The sequence below is a fragment of the Hyperoodon ampullatus genome (assembly GCF_949752795.1).
Source record: "Hyperoodon ampullatus genome assembly, chromosome: 13".
Taxonomy (NCBI): Eukaryota; Metazoa; Chordata; class Mammalia; order Artiodactyla; family Ziphiidae; genus Hyperoodon; species Hyperoodon ampullatus.
In genome coordinates this window covers 49892328-49917084 of record NC_136926.1, presented here as the reverse complement: position 1 = coordinate 49917084, position 24757 = coordinate 49892328, and the positions used below count along the sequence as shown (strand labels likewise).

The 24757-nt window shown below is 35.5% G+C and overlaps 1 protein-coding gene across 5 annotated transcripts in view; it reads left to right on the top strand.

Moving 5' to 3' along the window:
* The window catches only part of NOL4 (nucleolar protein 4), a gene marked incomplete at both ends in the record, with an annotated part of 375288 nt that overhangs the window by 114196 nt on the left and 236335 nt on the right, over nucleotides 1–24757 (top strand). For all 5 annotated transcript variants that reach the window (XM_079717454.1, XM_079717453.1, XM_079717451.1 and 2 more), the window contains 3 exons: nucleotides 2403–2514; nucleotides 3541–3653; nucleotides 8600–8732. In XM_079717454.1, coding sequence (XP_079573580.1) covers nucleotides 2403–2514; nucleotides 3541–3653; nucleotides 8600–8732 — 358 coding nt within the window. The remainder of the gene's footprint in view (nucleotides 1–2402; nucleotides 2515–3540; nucleotides 3654–8599; nucleotides 8733–24757) is intronic.

Sequence of the window (24757 nt, the reverse complement as noted above, 5' to 3'; positions counted from 1 at the left end):
CCGGGAAGATCCCACATGCCGCGCGGAGCGGCTAGACCCGTGAGCCATGGCCGCTGAGTCTGCGCATCCAGGGCCTGTGCTCCGCAACGGGAGAGGCCACAACAGTGAGAGGCCCGCGTACTGCCAAAAAAAAAAAAAATCTTCTAAGATACAAGATGGGACTTTATATTATTTCATTCACACATTCACACATGTACAAATAGCATATTTATCCACTTATATAACATATTTGTGGTCAATACAGGTACGTTTTTTAGAGTAAAAGTATAAAGGAAATATAATATGATTAATGATTCCAAGAAAAAATTGATTTGGAGCTAAGTAGTGCTAGGACTAATAATACAATTGAGTCAGGTCAATGATAAAGCTCTCTAGAAGGGATTTCTACATAAGTGCTTTATTAGCACTGAGAAAAGGGCAGATTGTGGAGAGCATCAGAACCGTTGAAGCAAACGCAGCATCTCTTTAACTCCACCAGTTGGCTAGTTTTTTCAATTGAAGATTTCTCTTTTATATAAGGAGAGAAAAGCCTTAACAGAAGTCCTCTATGAAAGTCAGTAGAGCATTCTTCTCAAATTCTGTTTGTTAATGAATTTACTGGTCAGCTCTATTAGTTCCCATGGATTATAATTCCATGTGAGTTAAAATATGAAGTATCAGACTGGGCATGAATCAGAGACTTAACTTCTGAATTATTGTAAAAAAGGTTTTCAGAGAGTCAGAAAAAATGATCCCTAATCAGATAAATAAATCAGACTGAAGTGTTAAATAGATGTAAAAGTGTAAAAATAGATGAATAAGAATCAAATGTGTGTGTGTGTGTGTGTGTGTGTGTGCATGTGTGAAGAGACAAAGAGAGTGAGCGAGAATGAATGAACATTTCTATTGCATTTATGTATTTCTTTATTCAATAGCTAATATAAAATATTTTGATGAAATACTTTCAAATTGCTCTGCATCTTTTCTCCCGCAATTCCTTGTATAGTACAACGAAGTTTGTTTTTTTTTAAACTGGACAACACCTTAATTTACAAATGATAGTTATATTAAAAATCAGTTTCATATTCCAATCGCAGTAGAGTTGACTGTGGATTACCTGTGTATGGGTCATCCATGGCAGATTTTTAATTGTTGACTTGTTCCTTCTCTTTGACATTCTTACGGCTTCTTTTCCCTGAGAGTCAAAGAGATAGGCTAAGTGATGTGAACTGATTTTCACATGAAAGTCAGGGGAAAATATGCTTTACAATTTTGGATTTTAATATGTGAGGTTTCCTCGATGCTGTGCTCCAGCAAAAGTTAACCCCATCACCATTAATGGAATTGGCGCAGATTTGTGCTCAATTATATGCAAGGTGCATATTTTCCTTCCTTCTACAAGCTTAAAATACATCAGTGTTCATAACAGCTCTGCATGCACCTGAGGAATCGTTTATGGCAATTATGTCTAATTTACAACTCATTTATTCCTTTTGCTTACCTCATATTTCATGGACCAGTGTCAGTGACAGTATGGTGGAAAACTAATGCCCTGCATCAGACTTCTTAGCAGCACTGTCAGCTTTTATTTAGAGATGTTTAACAATCTGTCAGTTTCACTTTAGAAATCTTTGCTTTCTTGAGAGAAATACCTTGGTTTTTGAAAAGTTAATATTTGAAGAATCACTGGCAAGAGTATTGATTTCTAACTTGATTCTGGATCATGGTTCTGAAAAGAGAAGCTCTGTATAGGGCACTGGAAAAGCTGGCTCTGACAATCAATGTGAACTATTGTGGACATAAATTATGAAAAACTGACATAAAATAACAACTGAAATAGGTGGCCAGAATGCATTCCAAGTGTGTCATTTTCTGTGGAAGGGATGATTCACTGCAGTAAATAGATACATGAGTTCTGTTCAGATTATTTTTTTATTTTTCCTTAAAGTACTTTAAAAAGCAATAATGAAGAAATGCTTATTACTGCAAAATCCAAAGTTTATTGTTTCACCTTGGGGCTAAATTTTTAAAAATATATGTAAAATTGGATAAAATTTTAATGGTGCTAGCAATAAGTTTAATTGTCAAAACAATCGTGGGCAAATTTTAATAAGGAAAATTCACTAGAGTATCTGTACACTGGGATTATTTTTCCTGAAAGAAATGCAGAAATATAAACAGATCTCCATCCAGATGTGGTTGATTTTTTTCCTCCACATTGCATTATTAGCGATTATTAAGAGACATGCAATCAAGTTGGATAGATATTTCTTGAAATGATGCATGGTATGCAGTGCATGCTTTCATTGTGCTTCCTGCCATTATGGAATAATGCGTCTTATTTGGAAATACAATGATCACTTCTGTTGAATCATGCCCAGTCAGCTTATATAATAACACCTCTATTTTGTGAATCATTTCAGATTTCAGAGAGCTATGCCTTCCTACCAAGAGAAGCGGTGACACGGTTTCTAATGAGCTGCTCAGAGTGCCAGAAAAGAATGCATTTAAACCCAGATGGAACAGATCATAAAGGTAGCCGCAGTGTCAAATAGTGAGATTTCAAGTAATTTTATTCATAATGACAATTTATATCCCACATTTTTATAAGAATGTGGTAGACAGAAACAGTTTAACAAGTCAGATCGTCTCATGTATTCAAGCAGGAGACAGTGAATGTTGAAGTTTCACTACAAAGCAACTCAGTGTCCTTTCTCAGAAGAAAAGCAGTTTTGACGGTAGCAAATAACTTTTTTTCCTAAAATAATGTTTAAATGTCATTTATTGTGTGTATTTCATGGTATTTTAGATATTTTCAGCAAGGAAATTGATGTTCCATCTGTGTTCTTTTAAATCTACCAATTTCTTATTTCTAAAAGTAATGAATAGTATAGAGTTCTTTCACTGAAAAATTTTACAGAAAAGTTATAATTTGGCTTTGGCTTTCATTAAAAATTATTTGGATTATTTTTCTAATGTATGAGTTTCTCTCAGAGATTAATCTCAAAGATACATCTAGGCTAGCCTATTCCCTTGTGTTGGAGGATGGGTGGAACAGCAAAAAATAAAAAGTAAATTTCCTCTTGCGCTCAAGTAGTCCATGTAGAAAGCAAATCTGGGGACTTCCCTGACAGTCCAGTGGCTACGACTCACTGCAGGGGGCACGGGTTTGATCCCTGGTCAGGGAACTAAGATCCCTCATGCCACACGGCACGACCAAAGAAGCAAAAAAAGTTAAGTGTGCAGCAAAGGAGAAAAATACAAAAATACCAATAATTTTGTTTAATCACTCTATTAGTTTCACTCATTGTTATCCAGGATATCAAAAATCACTCCTTGTAGTTAGAAATAACAGATTTATCCATAGCGCTAATTTGTCCCAAAACACCTTTGTTGAATCTTACCGGTTATTTATTTTTTCTGCGATCCATCTCTAATGCTACCAATCTCCTAAACACTTGGTATCTAGAATCTTATTTCAATTTGAACAGATTGGATCATTCTGAAATTACAGGTAGAATGCAATCACTTTCATTACCCATTAAAAATGTTTTATTACAGATAATGGAAAACCTCCCACTTTGGTGACCAGCATGATTGACTACAACATGCCAATTACCATGGCCTATATGAAGCACATGAAACTGCAGCTGCTAAACTCACAGCAAGATGAGGTAAAATGGAAACATCTACACTTATATCACAAGTCAGAATGAAGTTTGATAACTGTGACTATTGTGTTAAGCATGACGGCATTTGGAAGATGGTAATTTATTTATTTTTAATGAAAGGAGTGTCACTAGGACTGCACAGATAGAGAAATATGCAGAAATTTCTAGTGCTCAACAGAGATACCCTATCTTACCACTTCTGCCTTAGTGCTGTGTGGGAATTTGCTCATTCCCCAGAAAGATTCATTTTCCTTAGTAGCTCACCATCGAGCTAACCTAGGTAAAGTGCTAGAAAGTTCAGGGGAAAGTATTCCAAATAAGTCTGTATCTAGGGAAGTTTTAGTACTAAGGCTATTTTACCTGGAAATCAGAAAGTTCAATTTCATAGATATTTCAAATATAACCATTTCCCCACCATCCAAATCTTGTGTATATTTTAAAGTTGTTTTTCAGTTAATCATTATTCTAAGTATTTGTTTGTCTACTTCTCTGCATTTTCTACAATTTGTGGTGATTCTTCTTAACTAGAGATTTTTTGATGTTTCAAATTATTTAATTTGTATAGTAAGAGTCTAGCAATGTTCTTGTTGGCGTATATTAGATGCTAAATGCATATTTGTTAAATATTCTCCTCTAAGATACTAATTAACTCACCAGTTTGGTTGAAGTATCTCAAAGGCAGGGACTAAGTTATATATATATATATATACCCTGTGTATATTCCCCAAAACACTTATAACAATATGGGCTTAGTAAATCCTTGTTAACTAGTTAGTAGCCATTAATTAATATACACATTCAAAGTAACTATATTAGGAATAGTTTCTCAGGCTAATACATTCTCTCCTTTTTGAAATTTCTCTAGAACAGGAAATGTGGTTAAATATATATTTTTAAATATAGCATTATTTGGTGAGATATTATTAAATTCTTTTACAATTATTTTGTTCATAAAACACAAATGAATTTTTTTTTTTTTTTTTTGCGGTACGCAGGCCTCTCACTGCTGTGGCCTCTCCCGCTGTGGAGCACAGGCTCTGGACGCGCAGTCTCAGCAGCCATGGCTCACGGGTCCAGCTGCTCCCTTGCATGTGGGATCCTTCCGGACCGGGGCACAAACCCGCGTCCCCTGCATCGGCAGGTGGACTCCCAACCACTGCGCCACCAGGGAAGCCCAGAAATCAAATTTTTGATTTTCCTCTTTATGTGATCAGGTTTAATCTCAAAACCATGTTTATAAAATTGTTTTATCTCAAGATTTTATGAAAAGTACACTCTGTAAGAATATCTGTATTAGTGCAGTGGCAGTATCAGATTCCATATTATTAGATAGCTGTATATAAATGATTGAATGACTAGTAATAAAATCATTCAAAGACAGGAAAGACAAGAAAATATTAGTTTATCCATCCCTGAGAATAAAAATATTATTCCTATGAATCATCACATAATTGAAAATCTTTTTAAAAAACTCATAAACTAGTTAGAGCTGTCAGATTATTTGTAGGAAACTCATTTAGATATTGATCTGTTTATTTCTAGGCCAAAAAGTAAGATCAACTTTGTGCCAACAGTAGAGTCCACATATACTAAATCCTTCTGGCTTCTAAAACATCCTAAGTGTTTCGCATAAGAGAGACAGATCCTTTTAAATTATAACTGGGTTAGGAAAATAACTCTTATCCTTACATTTCAAAAATGCTAACTTGGGGGCTTCCCTGGTGGCGCAGTGGTTGAGAGTCCGCCTACCGATGCAGGGGACACGGGTTCGTGCCCCGGTCTGGGGAGATCCCACATGCCGCGGAGCGGCTGGGCCCGTGAGCCATGGCTGCTGAGCCTGCGCGTCTGGAACCTGTACTCCGCAACGGGAGGGGCCGCAACAGTGAGAGGCCCGCGTACCGCCAAAAAAAAAAAAAAGCTAACTTGGGTGTACACTGTCTTAAAACTATTCAGATAAATGATGAGTTAGATTATTTATGAAATTTTGGAAATTGTGATTATTGAAAGAAAGGAAGGTGGTTAAGTAAGATAAGTCATGTTAAAATGGAAATCAAGTAAGATATTCCTTTGTGATGAGTTAAATTTTAATAAATGTTTATTCAGTTACTTCAATCAATATTTATTGAGTACCTTCTCTGTAACTGTCACTCTTATAGGTAATGGAGATAAACAGTGAATAAATTGACAAAATTCTTGCCTTTATTAAGCTTATCTTCTAGTGGTGGTGGGGGAACAGACAATAAAGGAAGTAAATAATGAAAGTATGTATATAGGACAATACTAAATGCTATTCAGAGAGATAAAGAAGGCCAGGAATGGGAATCCCTTTAGAATTACAAAATACTGTATCCAAAGTAAGGTCAATTGACCTTCTTACAAACTGTTGATGAGAGTTTAAACCATAACAAACTTTCTGGGGGAGAGTTTGGCAATAATTATTTTAAAACTTTAAAAGTTATTTATATGCTTTGACTAGAAATTTATACTAAGGAATTTGTGGCATAAAACAATTTAAGTGTTAGGATGTTTACTGTATTGCTAATAGTGATGGTTGGAAATATCCAACAGTGAGGAATGTTGAATCTGCACTGTCCAACGTGGTAGCCATTAGACATACAGGGATATTTAAATTTAATAAAAATTAATTCAAATTAACTAAAATTAAATTGTCAGTTCTTTAGTCACACTAGCTACATTGATTAGCCATAATGTGCAGTTTGTATTAACCATTCTGTAGAACAGAGACTGCAGCCTCAGTCGTTGTGTCTAGCTCTTCTTAAACATACACACACATAGCCTCACACACATACCTTTTACACAGAGACACACACACATATATATATATATCTCAGATGGTTGTGTGTGTACATACACACACACATACCTTGGAAACAGTATTTTACTAGATTACATCTAGTTAGCTCTTTGTAGGGTATATAATAAATGCTTTTATAAAGACTATGTTTATATAGTATCCACAGCTACTTTATAAACACATATTGATCATCTTTACCATTACATTTATTTTTGTATGTGTTCATATAATAAATATGAATCGTATGCACTGTAGAATTTATTACATATTCTATATAACAATATCAAACAGTTTTGTGCTTATTATGGATCTGACGTTGTTTTAACTACTTTAGATATATTATAGCCCCTCAATCATTATATAGCCCTATGAGATTGATACTATTATTTCTCCCATTTTATAGGTGAGGAAACTGAGGCACAGAAATGTTAGGTAATTTGCTTAAGGAGACACATCTAATAGGTGGCAGAGTATAAATCTGAATCCAGGCAGTCTGGTTCCAGAGAATGTGCTCTAAAATACTGTGATATTACAGACACTATATAGAGTGTATATAATGGATATCTATATCATCTAGCTATGTGTGTGTATATATGTACATATATGTATATGGTACACATTGATAACATGGATGTGTGCACTGAATTCTGTTATTTTTCTTCTCTTTTGAACATGTATATTTAATATTTCAGATGCTTTGGATTTTCTTAGAATTTAGAATTGGAGATAACATAATGTACCAAGAGGGCACGTGGCTGGGAGAAGTCTGTGTGGCTGATTGCCCAGAGGCCTCCCAGGGTGGCATTTCCTCGCTGAATTAATGAAGAGCTAGTGCTACTCAGTAGACCCAGACACAATCAGACCTTAGGTAAGGGAAGAACACCCAAATCACCTGGGCCTGACCTAGGGATCAGAATGCCCGTTATAAGTCTGCTAGAACACTCCTGTATCTTAACCATAGCAACTTCTTTGCTGATACCAAGATGTCATTTATGAAGCCAGGGGAACTCTTCCTATTCAAAGAAGCTCTTTTTTTAAGTTTGGGAGACATCATAATGAATCCCAGTTCTGGTATATAATAGTATAATAAATTACTTAACAGCTTTGTGCCTCAATTTCTCAATCTGTAAAATTGGGTAAATGCTGGCACCTAACTCACAGGCTGTGATGAAGATGAAGTATGTAAGCAAATATAAATAATAGTGTCTGCAACATACATAGCAGCACTACTGCTACTGGTAATCATTACATTAATGTTAGACTTTCAGATCAAATGTTTACAAATTGAAGTTAAACCTGGTGGTTTCAATCAAACATTTATGATATCTCACACAGGTTTCTAAGGCCTTCCTGCCTACATAAGCACAGCATTTGTCCAAAAGTCAGTTCTCCAAAGCAAAAAAGGAGTTTGATTCAAGGAAATGACTATAGCAACATAGCATAGATTGGGTTTAAGTTAATATTTCACAGATTTTGATGAATTGACCATTTGGCAAACTTGCCTTTTGGTAATTTAGCCATCTGCTGATCTGGCTTTTGGTAAATGGATCTTACACACTTTTACCTTGAACTTTTTGTGTTTGCAATGCCATTTATGTTCCCTTGTAACGAAAGAAAGGTTGTGCTAAGATTAACTTGTTTTCCAGCAAATGTGGACTTTGAATCTAGCCATGTAAGTTTGTCTGTTTTTAGATTCCATTTTGTTTACCAAAGGAAAATTTTTAGTTAAGATTTTTTATTGCAGTGTCAGATTTTTGCTTATAATATTTTATTGTCCTTTATTTAAAAAATCAAAACGTGTTTCTTTTTATGCTATGTTTTGTGACAGACTCTTTTAGGAAGTTTTTTACTAATTAAAAAAAATCCATTCTTTCACTATTCAGATAATTCCTCAACTATGTCCTTCCTAAATACATTATTTTATGTTTTACATCTTTTACATAGAACATTGAATCTTCACACGTTTTCAAATTTCTTATTTGCTATTTCAAGAATCTATTCATGAGTAACATTTTCTGAGTTCTGTAAAAGCTTACTAACTGGCTAAACTTTAACTGATCCTATAGATAAAATGGTCATTATCTGAATGTATTATATTTTATGATACTTGATGATATTTTAAAACAATTTTCAGGATGAAAGTTCAATAGAAAGTGACGAATTTGATATGAGTGATTCAACACGGATGTCAGCTGTGAACTCTGACCTTAGCTCCAATCTTGAGGAAAGGATGCAAAGTCCCCAGGCTCTTCACGGCCAGCAGGATGGTAAGGCTTTCAAATTGAGCAAACAAACAAATAAATAAAACAAAACATTAACAAAAACCTGGATCAGAATTTGTTAAAACAACTTCTTCTTATTCTTGTGTTAATTTTTTATCTGTTTCCATGGAGACTTTTTTTCTGTGCACTCAGGTTATATTATCCGCTTCATTATCTTTAGATTCAAGTATCAATACTTGGTTTAAAACTGCAAATACTGGTTATAAAATCCAGGCTTGCCCATGTTTTGCTCTCTGAACTTAAAATGAGTTCTATCAATGTAGTTCGGGTTTCTGTGATGTTTTCTGGCTTTGGTTTCTTAGGCCATTATTCTCCTGACTGAATTAAGAGTTTAAAAATGGTCAAAAGATTAATTTGGATGTTTTCATTTTACTAAAAGACAAAGTTTTTGCCAAAAACAATTGCTATAAAAGGACAGTTTTACCATAGGGATTTTTCTGGGTAAGAAGATTTTTGCTGCGATTTTGAGCTATTTTATTCAGCTGTAAAGGAAGGACAGATCGTGATCTTTTATTCCTGGGTCCATTGAAGATTCCTGAGTCATCCCACTCTTCTTGATAGAACAGTTAAGGTAGAGAAAACTGGACATGTATAGAAAGTAGACTTAGCAGTTAACACTTTAGGTCTAATATATTCAGAGATCTTTTAAAGCTATCTTTGTAGATTTTTGTCTTTGTAAATATAAAATTATGTATGCAAGTAAATGTACCTTACTTGGGTAATTGTGGATGAAAATTCAGGGTTACAAATAGAAGGAAATTGTCCAGTTTTATTCAAAATTAGTTTATTATTCCTGTAATTAGCAAGTTTAAATGAGCTTTCTGGCTGTGTATTTTTGTGCCTACATCTGTTGAGAACAAAAAAAGATCTTTCCTTGCTTTCTCTGACACTTGCTGTTAAAAACTGGTTACAAAAGATTGCTGCATTTCTAGCTGCTGTTTGTGTTCTTATGTTGTCAAATTAGAAATCCCTAATTTTAAGCATACAAAAAGTCTTTAAAAAGGTGAGGGGGCTTTTGTTCCCACTTCAGATGCGTCTAAAAGATGTTGGTGTCCTTGTTGGCATGAGTTACGAGGAAAGAGCAGTACATTGATCATCAGTGGTTTTAAAATCATACATTACTCACTACATAGTAAAATAGCTATTGCAATAGAAATGACATTTATTTGGGAAATTTCTAAGAATGTAGTTCTTCTGGTGTGGGTATAAATTACTTTTTTTCTTCTAAAATATTAGTAGATCTTCAGATTTTAAGTTTTAATGGAAAATGTGTAGCACCAGGATGATGGAATAACTCTCTCTTTATATATATATATATATATATATATATATATGTGTGTGTGTGTATATATATATATATATAAAACTATGTAACTATATAAAAATAATAACTATATAACTGTATATAACTAATAACTATATATATATTACTCTATTAATATTTATCCATGTATTTTGCTTGTTTATACCATCATCGTTTTTATTCCTTAATTTTGGGGACCATAAATAATAAGAGGATACCTCTCATGATGGAAATTCTTTGTTTTCTTGATTGATTTGTCTATGGTGGATCTTTGGCTAGGGGACAGCTGATGTGATATAAATCTATATCAATAAAATGCAGTGGAATAATGTCAAATATTACTTCCTCTTAGGACAAAGCACTTTCTCATCGTACATTGATGTATGAAGGATAAGGACTTACCTAGTTGTTCCTTCTCCAGCCTAACCCTAAGCCTTCCCTTACATGTTCAATGACTTCTCTTCACACTTCTCCTTGAGAAGGAAAGTCTAGGAAACACTGCTCAATCGACTTTCTGAGATTGTGGAAATGTTCTGTATTTGCACTGTCCAGTACCAATAGTCACTAACCATTGTGGCTGTTGAGTACTTGGCATCTGACTAGTGCATGGAGAGACTAATTTTGATTTTATTTGACTTAATTTTAATTAATGTTAATTTATATTTCAATAGCCACGTGTGGTGGGTGGCTACTTTATTGGACAGTGTAGTCTAGAGCATTATTTTATTTTGACTTGGCAGTTAAATTCTTTTCTCTGCAGCCTTGGATTAGATGTGTCTGAAGTCTTTGGAAAAATTAAAAGAGAGTTCATATTGTAAGAGAAATTCATATTTTAACAGCTGAAACTCCAGTTTAATATTCGTGAAATATGAACAATATAAACTCTATTTTCATTAACACTAAGTGATTATGAAAGTGATTACTGTTAAGATATTATTGTAAAGAAATTAAAATAGCATATTGTGATATTTTAGGAATCCTTCCCACTAATTATAACACAAGTAAGTATAACAATGTGTTATTGGACACATATTTCTATAAAATAGAAAAAACTTTTTCAGTGTTCATCTCACTATGGTTATAGAAGATCTGAAATCTATTCAATACCAAGGGAAAGAAAGAATATAAAATATAGATCATTTTGGAAATATAATTATCTTATGCATATTGAGGAAAGGGAGGAAAAGAATGGAAATATCTTGCCACCAGGCTAGATAATTAGGTAAAGGTGAAGAAGACACAAACCAGAATGAGGAATTTGGTAAACAGAAGTATGTGTCAATTGATGTATAATATTCAGCTTCTTTTGCTTATTTTAACTTTATAATGCTCCCCTAACTCAATGAAAATATGAAGATAGAAAATGCACAGAAACTTTGAATCTTTGCATAGGAAGCATTTTACCCTCATTTTAAAAAATTGAAATCTAATTTACATATAACATCATATTATTTTCAGATACACAACATAACAATTTGAAATGATCACCACAATAATTCTAGTTAACATCCATTACCACATATAGTTACAATTGTTTTTTCTTGTAATGAGAACTTTTAAGATCTACTCTCTAAGTAACTTTCAAATATGCAATACAGCCTTATTAACTCTATGCTGTACAATATAGCCCTAGGACTTATTTCTTTTATAACTGGAAGTTTTTACCTTTTGACCACCTCACCCATTTTTTGAGTAAAATATATTATGCTATTTAAAACTTTTTTGCAGTCTTAAAATAATGCCTTTAGTTTAAAATATTTAAAGATTGTATAATCATTTGAGTTACTCATGAAAGCATGAGTTCCTTTAAGCCGCGGTGGAATATAAGGGGCTTACTGTGAAAGAGGTTCTGCTCTGTAGTGGCTAGGGTCGATGGAATTCCAAAAAGCGTTCCTGGTTCAAAAAGCTTAAAGGTGTTCTGTACTCGAATGTTCATCAGTTTGTAAGTATTCTTGTTCTGCCATCCATTTCGATGGATTATAAGTAGGAATATTGTCACTTAAGACTTCTGTCTTCCAATCTCAGATCCTAGAAATTTGTGGGAACATGGATTAGCTCAAAATAGTATTCTTTTTTCTTAATCAATTATTTATTCTGAATTTGTACAATCTAAAAACAGCTGATTTACTTTTTGTTGTTGTCTTAGGTTGTTTATTAAAAGATGTCTGGCAAAAGTGTCAGATTTAGAAACAAAGATTCAGTGTAAAATAAATATTCAACTTCTTCTGATAGAGACATACTTTTCTAAGAACGATTTTAATTGCTTTTCTGAGTTAATAGCATACTGTATACTATTGATATTTTCTATAAGGGAATATATGTGCTTTTTTTAATATATATATTTTTAAATTTTTATTTATTTATTTATTTATTTTTGGCTGTGTTGGGTCTTCGTTGCTGTGTGTGAGCTTTCTCTAGTTGCAGAGAGCGAGGGCTACTCTTCGTTGCGGTGCGTGGGCTTCTTATTGCGGTAGCTTCTCTTGTTGTGGAACACGGGATCTAGGTGCATGGGCTTCAGTAGTTGTGGCACGTGGGCTCAGTAGTTGTGGCTCGCAGGCTCTAGATTGCAGGCTCAGTAGTTGTGGCCCACAAGCTTAGTTGCTCCGTGGCATGTGGGATCTTCCTGCCAGGGCTCGAACCCGTGTCCCCTGCATTGGCAGGCAGATTCTTAACCACTGCACCACCAGGGAAACCCCTATGTGTGCTTTTTGGAACTCAGAAAATATTATTAGGTTATTGCCAGCAAAGGATTTCTGTATTTTTAAGTCACAACAAATTGTATTTTCCCTTTTGCCATTTTTTTAAGATTATAGGAATACAAAAGGAAGTCGAAACCTTCAACTCTTTGCCCATCAACTTAATCAGCTTTAAAAGTAAGGGACTGCAATAGAAAAAAATATATACATTTCTCTTTGACCCTCATTTTGTTTTGTTTTGGTTGTGACATTACATGATATATATCCCTTAGGAGAACGTGTTGAATTTGCCTTGTCTCTCGACTCAATGAAGTTATGTAGAGATATTTTTTAACATAATTTTTTTGCAATATTTGGTACTTCATTAATGTATCAAACAATGACTTGTTTATACATTGAAAATTAACAATGTTCCATGTGCCAAGCAAAGCGTTGTAATGTCTAGAAACAACAAAAGAGGGAGAAAGACTTGAGAGTTAAGAATTCTCTTAAAGCATTCATCAACATTTACTTGAATTTCTACCCGTGATGGACTTGTAAATAATGTATTTAAGCCAAGTTTTTCATTCAAAGATGTATTTGTTAATTCTAATATCATATAGAAATGCATAGTTCATTTGCCAGAATTTGAAAATCTCCCTCTTTCTGTATAATGTTTATATTCTGGAAATGTTTTGATAGGCTTCAATTGGTTAGGCCATTTTTGATAAACAGGAAAAAATGAATTGGAATTTAGTGGCTAATGTGCATACAAATATTAGAATACTGTGTGTGTGTATGTATAATCATATATATATATATATGTCTTACAATAATGCTTAATTATAATAGACTTAGAAGAACTTTAGGTCTTACTTCACTGCTAAGAGCAGGTAAATTTTTTACATAAATATCAGTTTAGTGAAAATTAAGTAATAATTCATATAAGCTATTAATATATTATAGGTAATAAAATACAGCCATGCCTCATTTTATTGCTCTTCAGTTTATTGTACTTTGCAGATATTTTGTTTTTTTACAAATTGAAGGTTTGTGGCAACTATGTGTCGAGCAAGTCTATCAGTGACAATTTTCCAATAGCATTTGCTCACTTTGTGTCTCTGTGTCACATTTTGGTAATTCTTGTAATATTTCAAAGCTTTTTTATTATTATTATATTTGTTATAGTGATATGCAATCAGTGATCTTTGATGCAAAAGCTCAGTGATCGATGATATTACTATTGCAAAAAGATTGACTAACCGTAGGCTCAGATGACAGTTAACATTTTTTAGCAATGAAGTATTTTTAAGTTAAGGTATGTACATTGTTTTTTGAGATGTAATGCTATTGCATACTTAATTGACTGCAGTATCGTGTAAACATAACTTTTATATGCATTGGGAAACCAAAAAGTTTATATGACTTGCTTTATTACAGTATTCATTTTTACTGTGGTGGTCTGGAACCAAACCTGCATTATCTCCAAGTAATAGGTAAACATTTTGAATTCTAATGTCCAAACATGAACATGATGTATTAGGTTGAACCATATGAACTTGCCATATTGACTGAACCTAATAGTTTAAGCTTTAGAATAACTTAAGATAAAATAGAACATGAAAATTATGAAAGCAAAATATTTATGAAATTGGGATATATTTCAAAATATATTGTTTCAGAGCACTGATGCATACACATGTACAGCAAACATTGTGTATCTTGACTAGTACATTTTTAAGATGACCATAGTCTTGTTTTGAGTGTAAACATGAAAGGGAGTAAATTTAAAAATAGCAATTTAGTTGGGAGGTAAATAACTGGGTAAAGTGATATTGTAGTGGCCATTGCACTTTTTTTTCTGTCCTTGTTTAGATTATATGCTGAGCTGACAGCATAGACTCCTACCTGGGGAACTTATTTTAAAAATACAGATCTAGGGGACCCACCTCAGATGGGATGACTAAGGTGTGGGGAAAAATGTGGTGCCGATGTTCCTGACTATACTTTTGAAGATACTCCCCATATTTCTACCTGGCAGTTTTGGAATATGAAGATGACAATAGAATTGAGTCAGGTTGGTGTAGTTCAGATGCTCAAATGCTGTTTTTCGTCAGTGGTACCTTCTGAGTCACTTTCTGAGTGAGGATTGTGCAAGTTTCTATGGGTTTCAGTTAACATTGTTTTCTTCATTATGAAAGTTGCTGCATACTGCATTTTTTATTACTTTTGAAAACATCCTTCTACTAGTCTATTATGTTTTATAGTCTGTTTGCAGTCTGATCTATCTGAATATTGTACACCTTGGACTTAAGAAAACACACACACACAATACCTTTTTACTTCTCTGTGTACATGTTAATACAGTTTTAGTAAAAATGTGTTTGTGACTAAAACTGCATCTAATTTAGCTGAATAGAATAGTTTCCGGTAATTATTAAAGTATACAAACCAGCAATAAAACAACTATTCGCCATTTAATTTAGTTGGAAAATCTAATAAAACATGTTTTTAATAAAAATGATGTAAAACGGTATACATAATAGAAAATTAAATTTAGTAATTAATTTTTAATGATGGTGAGTTTTAAGTAGAAAAGCTATTAAAATTTGTTCAGACTGAACACCAAATTCCCTACTGAGGTTGTGTTGTCTTCTGTAAGTCATTTTCTTTGTTCTACAACTTTATTTTCTTTTAACTGTTTCTAATTGTTTAACTGTTTAACTGTCTAATTGTTTTGCATAAAGCAAAAATGGTCAAAAAATGTTGATTTATTTTCTTTTTACGTAAGTGTAATAAAGTTTTTGACTTCCAAATTTCAGTCTATTCTTAACACTGTTACTGTTCTCAATTTTTAAGTTGAATACACTTATGGACTTAAAATACATGAAAATATTACAGTGCTGCTGTTTTTTCTTAGAACAAGTTGTTCTAATGCCTGATTAAAAAGTAATTCTCATGGTAAATTTATTTAATTAATTATTCTGGGTTGAAGTAGTTAAGCTGATGAAGCTTTTAAAGAGCTTTCTCTTCATTGCAGTTGTTCTATAAGTAATTATATTACAATTTGCAGAAATATAAAGTATTATTATAAGCTAAATAAAGAAAATCAATAATTAATTATAAAGAATGTTACTATGAATTAGAGGAAATTTTGATTGATAGATTTTTTTATAATATTATGTATGCTTGTGTTTGTGTGTCTTGGTGTTTGTGTATTTAATCATTTGAAATTGCTTTTAAGTAGTAATTCTCTATTTCCAAAAGCAGAAGAAGAAATAGCAACTTGACTTACATATAAAGCATAAGTATGGAAAAAAGATGCTGAATTATGCATTTATTTAGTATACTTTTGTGGGGGAAGTTATTTTCTTCTTGCATTTAGCATCATATTATTTGAAAGTTTACTTTTCTCTTAGATTAAAATTCTGCTTTTTGATTCTTATATTACATAAGTGATTTTTCATATAAGTGAGTGCTTGATAGAAATTTACCTTATTGATTTCAGTCTGAAGTTTGCACACCCCAGAGACCAATCCAATCTTAGCTAGGTCCTGGGTCTCTGGAAAATCAGGGGAAACTGGCTTGGTTCCAGGCTTGCCTTGGAGAGTCTAATCTGATCATTAAAGGGTGTCAAATTAATTTGGAATTTTACTTCTGGGTTTTAGTTCTTTGTTTTCAAGTATTGCTCTTGTGGTTTGTCATTTTCTTCATGGTAGTGATTGCTGGTTCATGAGTGTGTTGACCTAAAACAAATAGATTGCCAGACAAATAGATTGCCAGATATTTCTCCAGGAAAGATGGGTTTATTCCTGATTAGCAGAGGATTGCAATTTGGGGTCTGCAATCATGGTGAGATATACAAAGTAGCAATAAGTCCCCTAGTGGCAAGGGAGGGAGAATGTTTTTATAGAGGGGAAAACAAAGTTGGGAGGGTTATAATAAACAAAGTGTCCATGGCTTTTCATTGGCTGAGTCCTTCCAAGGAAAGAAGTGTGGTATTTCTTCTTCCATTTGGGTTCTGTTGTCATTGCAGGGCATGAGAGTTCCCCCTTCTGTTCTCCCAACTCTATTTAATTGAGGTTTCTATTTATTTTTTTCATGTCCCCCTTTTGAACAAGTTCTTTCTCTGAACACATCGCTGATCAAGCGTAAGTTTTTCTAGTTTTAGTGGCTTTTTGTCCCTCAGTTCCAAGAAGGACCTTTCCTAGGAGTAATGTTTCATGTCAGAGGGAAAGTGCACAGTTTAGAAAACTATTGAGGTCACATTTGAATAATGAGGAGTGGTAGTAGGGGGAACTCTCAGACACATTTTATCTAAGGTCCATATGTTATCAAGACCATAGACATCAGATATCATCTGAAGTGTTATGTCACCATCAAAGGTTTGGTCCCGATACCTTCCAACAGGCCTGGTCCTGATATCTTAGGAAAGTTATTCTATCAAATGTCACCTGCTTCAATTCCAGGAAATCTTTACTTTCATGTCACCAGATGATGTGTAGGTCCATTCAGGGTTCAGTGCTTTCTATAGGTGTGTCATTTGAATCTAAGAATCTATTTCTTGGAGTTTGGTGGGACAGGAGTTAGTTAGAAGTACCTGATAGGTACATCTCTATCGAATTTGAGGAGTTCTTCAGGAGGTGTTTTTTCCCAGTAGATGAAATCTCCAGGTTACAAGGTGCAATGCATAAGGTCTTCATCTCCTGATAGCACACTGTGAAAAGGTTGCTCCAGAGGAGTTTCCTGTAGATCATCATGAGGCGTCAGGAGGTGATTCATCAGTGCTAAGCAGTTGTGAGGGACTTCATCAGTGACAGAGGGGAGGCAAGTAGTAGGGTTAAGGTTGCTACAATGTAAAAGAGTTATGTGAAGAGCAGTTAATAAAAGGACTTCATAGGAGGTGAGGTGGCTGAATGAGAAATGATGAGCATGATGAGAATTCAGGAGAGGTACAAAAATAGTACAAAAATGCATGAAGTACAGAAATGGTGAAAAGAAATCCCACAACAATTTTCTTGATGGTCTTAACCAAATGAACGGTGGTGGTAATGGCTCTAAGACATCCACCTATTGGGTGGATGGTGGTCTCTATGTTTTTGGGCAAGTGCCCCAAGGGCATTTCCTTCCTTTTCATGTACAAAACGAAAAAAGGTCATCTGCTAATTGGGCTGCCCAAGGGCAGATGGGTTCATCAGACTCTCCTTTAACGGCTGTGCCATTCAGTTACTCCCACAGAATTGGATCAGGGTTGTTGTCCTTTAGTAAAACATATGGAGATTTGGCCATAAGAGAGAAATTTGCAATCCAATTTCAGCAATAACTAACTGGCCAGAGAAAGCCTTGCAGCTGGCACTGAGCTTTGGGTTTAGGGAAGTTTAGGACAACTTGAAGCCTGTCTGCATCTAGGTGTAGCCCTTGTTCTGATATCAGATGCTATATTGAACCTGGGTTTGGAAAAAATGCAATTGTTTTGGCAACTTATGGCCCTTTAAGGCTAAAAGCTTTAACACATGGATGTGGTCTTCCTATGAAGAAGCTTGAGAATGAGAGCAAAGAAGCGAATCGTACACATTTTGCAACAAAATAGAACCACTAGAGAACTTTATGTCATCCAGATCAGCCTTCAGGATTTGCAAGAAATAAGAAGGACTCTCAGTAAAACCCGGAGGCATTACTGTCCAGGTGAATTGTTTTTCTTCCCAAGTGAAGGCAAAAAGGTATTGACCAGCTTCATCAATACTGGAATACTAAAGAATGCACTGTATAAATCAATTACAGTAAAGAATTTACTTCTGGTAGAAATGAATAGGTATTAGTAACCTATGAGGATTAGGAACAACAGAGTGTAGAGGGTTAACAGTATCGTTTATTGCTTAGAGGTCCTAGATACACCTTCACCCTCAGCCCTTAGGTTTTCGCACCAGTAAAATAGTAGCACCAGGGGCTACTACAAGAGATAATGAGGCCTTCAGCCTTGAAATCTTGTATTATGAGGTTGTTTTTTCTGTTTGTTTGTTTTTTGCGGTACGTCTGCCTCTCACTGCTGTGGCCTCTCCCGCTGCGGAGCACAGGCTCCGGACGCGCAGGCTCAGCAGCCATGGCTCACGGGCCCAGCCGCTCCACGGCATGTGGGATCCTCCCGGACCGGGGCACGAACCCACGTCCCCTGCATCGGCAGATGGACTCCCAACCACTGCACCACCAGGGAAGCCTCTATTATGAGTTTTATGTCTTAAAGGGCTGCTTTACTTATAGGGTATGGATTGATTCTGGGAAGAGGTTTTGAGGGATCTATTTGAATTTTGATGGGAGGTGTGTTGTGAATTTTGCCAATATCATTTGGAGGTTTTTCCCATAAAAATTATGGTAGCTAATTCAATAGGAACTAAGAGTGTTTCCAGAATCAGCTCTAGTACCATCAGAAAGGGAACAAATGAAATATGCCAAAGGGTTATTTAATTCACCTGGTTGGTTACTTGATGACTACTGGGAAATTCTAGAATGATTTACCCCTTTTGGGAGAAAAAAATCCCAGCATGATACTTCCCTAAGAATTCCCAGCCTAATAAATGTATAGGGACTGAGGAACTAAAGGGGAAATAAAAGGATGTATATTTCTCAAAGGGCCTAAACAAAAGAGAGTAGGTTCAGAGATAGCTTCATTAGAGATCCCCACTAGAACTGTTCCAGTATTCTGAGACAGGGGCTGCTTTATAGCAGTGTGTTTGAGTACAAAGAATGTGGCTCCAGTGTCAGTTAGGATTGAAAGAAATTCATCCTGAATCTGGAAAAATCTTTCTCCAAGCCAATTAAGAGGGAGGATTGGGAAGATTCCTATAGTTCTTTGGAGGTTTGTCATTGAGAGTCGGCAGGACATTAGAAAAACTGGTTAGAAAGCACCTAAAGTGCCTACATTTATAAGTCTCTTTTCTAATGTCCTGGCTCTTTGAAATGATAGCAGAAACTAATAGGGTTTTGGTTTCGTTTAGGAGTCTTCATTTGCTGGATGTGAAGATTAAGAATTTTGGTGGTCTTCCTTTTAGGTGACTTATCTAGGGTGTGAGAGAGCTGCTTTGCTAGATTAACTGAATCCGGAGTGGACATAGCTTCCCATTCCATCCTGTCCTTTTTACTAGAAGGAAAAGGTCCTGGTTCAGCCCTTTAATAAGCATAAAGTTAAAAGCTACCTGGAAGGAACCAACATCTGAAAGAAGACCAGAATTTTCTTTAAAAATAATCTGACGTCAATTGTGAAACCATGAGCAGGTTCATCAGATTTTTGTTTGCAGGCCTGAATCTTGTTCCAGTTAACAAGCTTTGGAAAAGCCCTGCGAATTGCCTGATGAAGTTGCTTTAAGCCTGATCCTATATAAGTTAGCAGGCTGGTCTCCCTATTTTAATTCCAGAGACCTTTCAGGATTTTCCCAATTAGTGGTTTTCATCCAGTGCTGGGCCTGGCCTTTACCAACAGGCTTATGATCTACTGATACAAATCTGAGAAACCAGGTTGGTAAGTTTTTTTTTTTTAATTTTTTATTTTGTGTGTGTGTGTGTGTGTGTGGTACACGGGCCTCTCACTGTTGTGGCCTCTCCCGTTGCGGAGCACAGGCTCCGGACGAGCAGGCTCAGCAGCCATGGCTCACGGGCCCAGCCGCTCCGCTGCATGTGGGACCCTCCCGGACTGGGGCACAAACCCATGTCCCCTGCATCGGCAGGCGGACTCTCAACCGCTGCGCCACCAGGGAAGCCCCCAGGTTGGTAAGTTTAAATGACTATATTAAATTCCTCAGCAAGTCCGTGAAGATCTTTGGTTACTTTAGGAAAATTTTTGGCTATGGCTCGCCGTTAAGCTTTAGTCCAGGGAATATAAGAAATTAAGGGTTTACCCTCTGGATCCTCAGAGGGTTTAATTCTAAAGGGGCAAATCCTGGTAAGTGTAGAGAAAAAGGGAGAGGAAAGAGCTTCAGAAAGAGGGGGAAGTTAGGAGAGAGAATTGGTATGGGGGAATTGAGGGCATAGAGGAGGCGTAGTTGTACTAGGAGGGAAGGAGGAAGATGGTGCTAGAGGTGGAGTCTGACCATGAGCAACTGAGGGAGAGAGGCAAGATGGCACCAGAGGCCGAACCTGAGACAAACAATTGAAGGAAGCAGGGCTTCAGGCTTTGGGAGCCATTTTTCTTTCTTTAATCATTTGTTTGCCTCAGTTAATATTAAAACCTTAACTTTCAGAGAGGCAATTTTAGACTCCTCATAATGTTAGAAAGCCTGAAAATACCAATCAAAATAAGTATTCCACTCAGTTCTGGAAATTTTTGAGTTATGTAGTCCAATTCCATTTTCAGGAAATTAAGTTTGGTAATTTCCAAAGTTCTCCATAATGGCCTTTGATACTCTAAATTGTCTTCGGTCAAGTTAGTCTGTTTAATTATAGATGTACGTGAGGAAAGACCTTGGTTTTTAAGCATAAATTTGGCCAGAATCTGGAGGGGGCACCCTCAAAATATTTAGATAACTGAGATCCCATTTCTTAGAGGTTTTTTTCTAGAGTAAAAGAACACTTTTCAAACAGCTTAAGTAACCTACAGCTTAAACACCTCAATTCAGACAGCTTCCAACTTAAACTGTTTCCAAATTGAATAGCCTTTAAGGCCTAACACCAGCTAGTCTAAGGAAACAGCACTGTCCTGGAGGAACCAAAGGCTCTCCAGCCAGTTAGTTGCTGGAGAACAGCCTCTATTCCAAAAGAATGAGCCAGCAGGATGGATGAACTTTCACAGTTTTAGTGAAGCAGCTCCTGTTCCCAAAGGAATAGGCAGATGGCTTCTCAGCCAGCTTTGGTTGAAACAGTCTGATCTCAAAATCAGACCGTAGCACTGAGTACTCAAATACAGAACAAGGCCTTAACCAGATAGACAAAAACCGTAAAATAGATCCCAGATAAAGCCTGGAGAGCTTCAAACACAAAGAGGGTGTGAACTCAGATCTAGGAGAAAGATATACCTTCAAACTTCAAGGTTGGCAAGAAAGCAGTGAGCAGCAATGGGCTCAATTATGGATACCACACTCATTTGCCCACCAGCCCAGGAGCCTTCAGGGGTCTTCTCTGGTCATTGTGCGGCCACCAAAATGTTGACATAAAACAAATAGACTGCCAGATATTTCTCCAGCAAAGATGGGTTTATTCAGTAACAGCAGAGAATTATAAAATTATAATTTAGGATTTTTACCCATGAGGAGCCTCACACAAGGCCCCACGTGCAAGGGAAGGAGCACTCTTTTACAGAAGGGAAAAGGGAATTTGGAGGACTATAGTAAACAGAGTCATGGGTTTTTGTTGGCTGAGTTTGTGCCAGGAAAGAAGTGATATCTTTCTTCTTCCTGTTGAGTGCTGCTGTCATTGCAGGGTATGAGAGCTCCCCTTTCTGGTCTCCCAACTCTATTTAATTGAGGTTTCTGCTTATTAATATTTTTACACATGGATCCAGTGGTCAATGTTTCAGTGTCCCTGGGAGAGGCCAAAATTCTACTGGAATCAAGTAGAAGATGCTAGACCCATTAGTCCTTGAATATTGATTTTTTTTTGAATATTGATTTTTATCTGTCTGATAATGCATAAATAAGGTCAAGAATTCACATGACAGTGGAAAGATGTTAGAAAGTACATATCCTTTGTGAATTTATTCAACTAAAATTTGAACCTATAAATCCATGAATCTTTGCCATATTATAGAATCAGAACCACTTGAATTTTCCCAATTTGAAAGTCTTGAGCAATGAACTTTTTTTTTCTAATTTTTTTTTGTTTCCTTTTACTATCACTTGGTTAGCCTTTATAAGCTCTCACTGTAAAGCCAACACCATGCTGTGTTTCTTTACAAATTTCTTGTTGCTAATGTGGGTCAGCTAGCTATTATTTTTTTTAATAAAACAGTTTTAGCCTTTAGGCAAAAATAATCTCAGTGTTGAGTAGGCCTTTGAAGCTGCTGTTGCAAGAGAGTTGTATAGAGAGATAAAGCAGTTACACAATGGGCTAAATTGACCATAAAAAATCTTTATTTACTAGGTTTACAAAGATCATAATTAGATGGTGGGTTGATAGAAGGAAATAACAGTTGGAGGGTATTAAAGAAAGCAGTTGAAAGGATATTTCATTTTATTCATTATAAATTTATGGTATAATTGTTTTCTTATCAGTCTCATTTTATTTGATGGGGAGCGCCTTGGGGGCAGGAAACAGAGTGTATCTTGTGCATCCTAGCTTACTGCCTTGGAGCCCAGCACAGTGTTTGACATATAGTAGAATGTAGTTTTTGAATTGAAATGGTGTTTTGAGATTTTTTCTTCATTTGGTTACTTTTGTAGTGAAAATGTACTCAACTCTTAGACTCAGTCTTTCTTGCTAAATATTGGACAGAAAGTTAGTTGATTTCCTTGCACATGAATGAGTAGTCAGCTGTCTTTTTTTACACCTTTCTTTGGAGTTCCTGATGCCTGTGCTGTCTGTCTTGTCTACCTCCTAAATCCTGTCAGGAACAATGGAACAATAAAGTAACTTTGAGATCTGGAAGCGAATTCATTCACAAGGCAACTCTTAATTTTAAAGCAACTCTTAATTTTAAATCTTGAGACCTGATTTCTTGGCCCAGATCTGCCAGTAAGTAATTTTGCAGCCATATTTAAGACCTGTTAACATATTTGGGCAACCATCTCTACATCTGAACATGAGAAGCTTAGATAAACCCTCTGTAAGATTCATTCTAGCCCCAGAGCACTCTGAGTGTTCACCTTTTTAGGATTCTCTTTTTCGTCTATAACATTTTCTGTTGTCTTCATCCTGACAAAACATTTTCCTTTAAAAAATAAACAGGGCTCCATTGTTTTCTATGTGTCTCTAAACTGGTTTAAGTGTTTTCTCATGCTAGAGAAAAGGGATTAAAGAATGATGGAGACACCCCCATCCTTCTCCCAACAGCCTTTCCCATCTTTAAAGAGCCATTTTAATTCCAAGATACACATATGATGAGTACTTAGAAAACCAGGGTGATTGCTGAAGGAGCAGACTTCCCACTCTCCCAGTTTCTCCCTCGTTCCTTGACTGCAGGAGTCACCCAGAATCATTCTCTGTCTTCCTTTTACTTCTAGTCTTCCGTGCCTTTGGTAAGAAACTGTGTTCAACACAAAGACTCATGGGTATTGCTAAAATATGAAATTAGCATTCCCTTCTTTTCCTCTTCTTTATGAACACCATTTATAAGAAACCTTATTCCTATTCCTTCCCAAATGTATGTGTGTACATAAGCATGTGCATATATATGTATGTGTGTATATAGAAATGGAGAAAAGGAGGGAGGGAGGGGGAGAGAGAAAGAATGAGAGTTTTAGCGCTTTGAGCAATAATGATTGTTTTCCTTCAAGTGTTTTTCATAAAATTTGTCCTGAGGTACTGGAGGGTCTTGGGATTTCCTTCAACAGCAACATCATTAAAGCTTTGACAACTTCAAATGTCTATATACATTTCAGAAATTTTGAGTGTTTTGACAATGAAATATCATCAATCAGCCTATCTTTCAGTATGCAGATTTATTTCACTAATATATCCACTAACATCTCATCATTGCTACGGTATAACAGAGTCTTGGAGAATAGATTCTAGTATCATAAAAATAAAAAATACAGCTCATAACTACTTAGCTCTGTCTTTATTCAAATCTGTGATAAGGCAATCAGGAAAATCAGATTAGCATTATAGGTACGGGGGAGTTTAGTACACTGAACCCTGAGGTCAGTGTTCTAAATTGGTGTCAGTGAGGACATGCTTACTCTCCTAATGCATGTCCATAGCAGCAGTGGTTTATCTATCTAAAATGTCATGTGCATAATTCTATTTTAGAGTTGATGAAAAATATCTAAATTCTCATCTGGATCCAACCATCTAAAAATCAGATTATTGTTTTACATATTTCCAAAAGAAAGTGAAGATAGATGATGAGGAGAAATAAAATGTCTTGACTGCTTAATGTATGCCAGGCA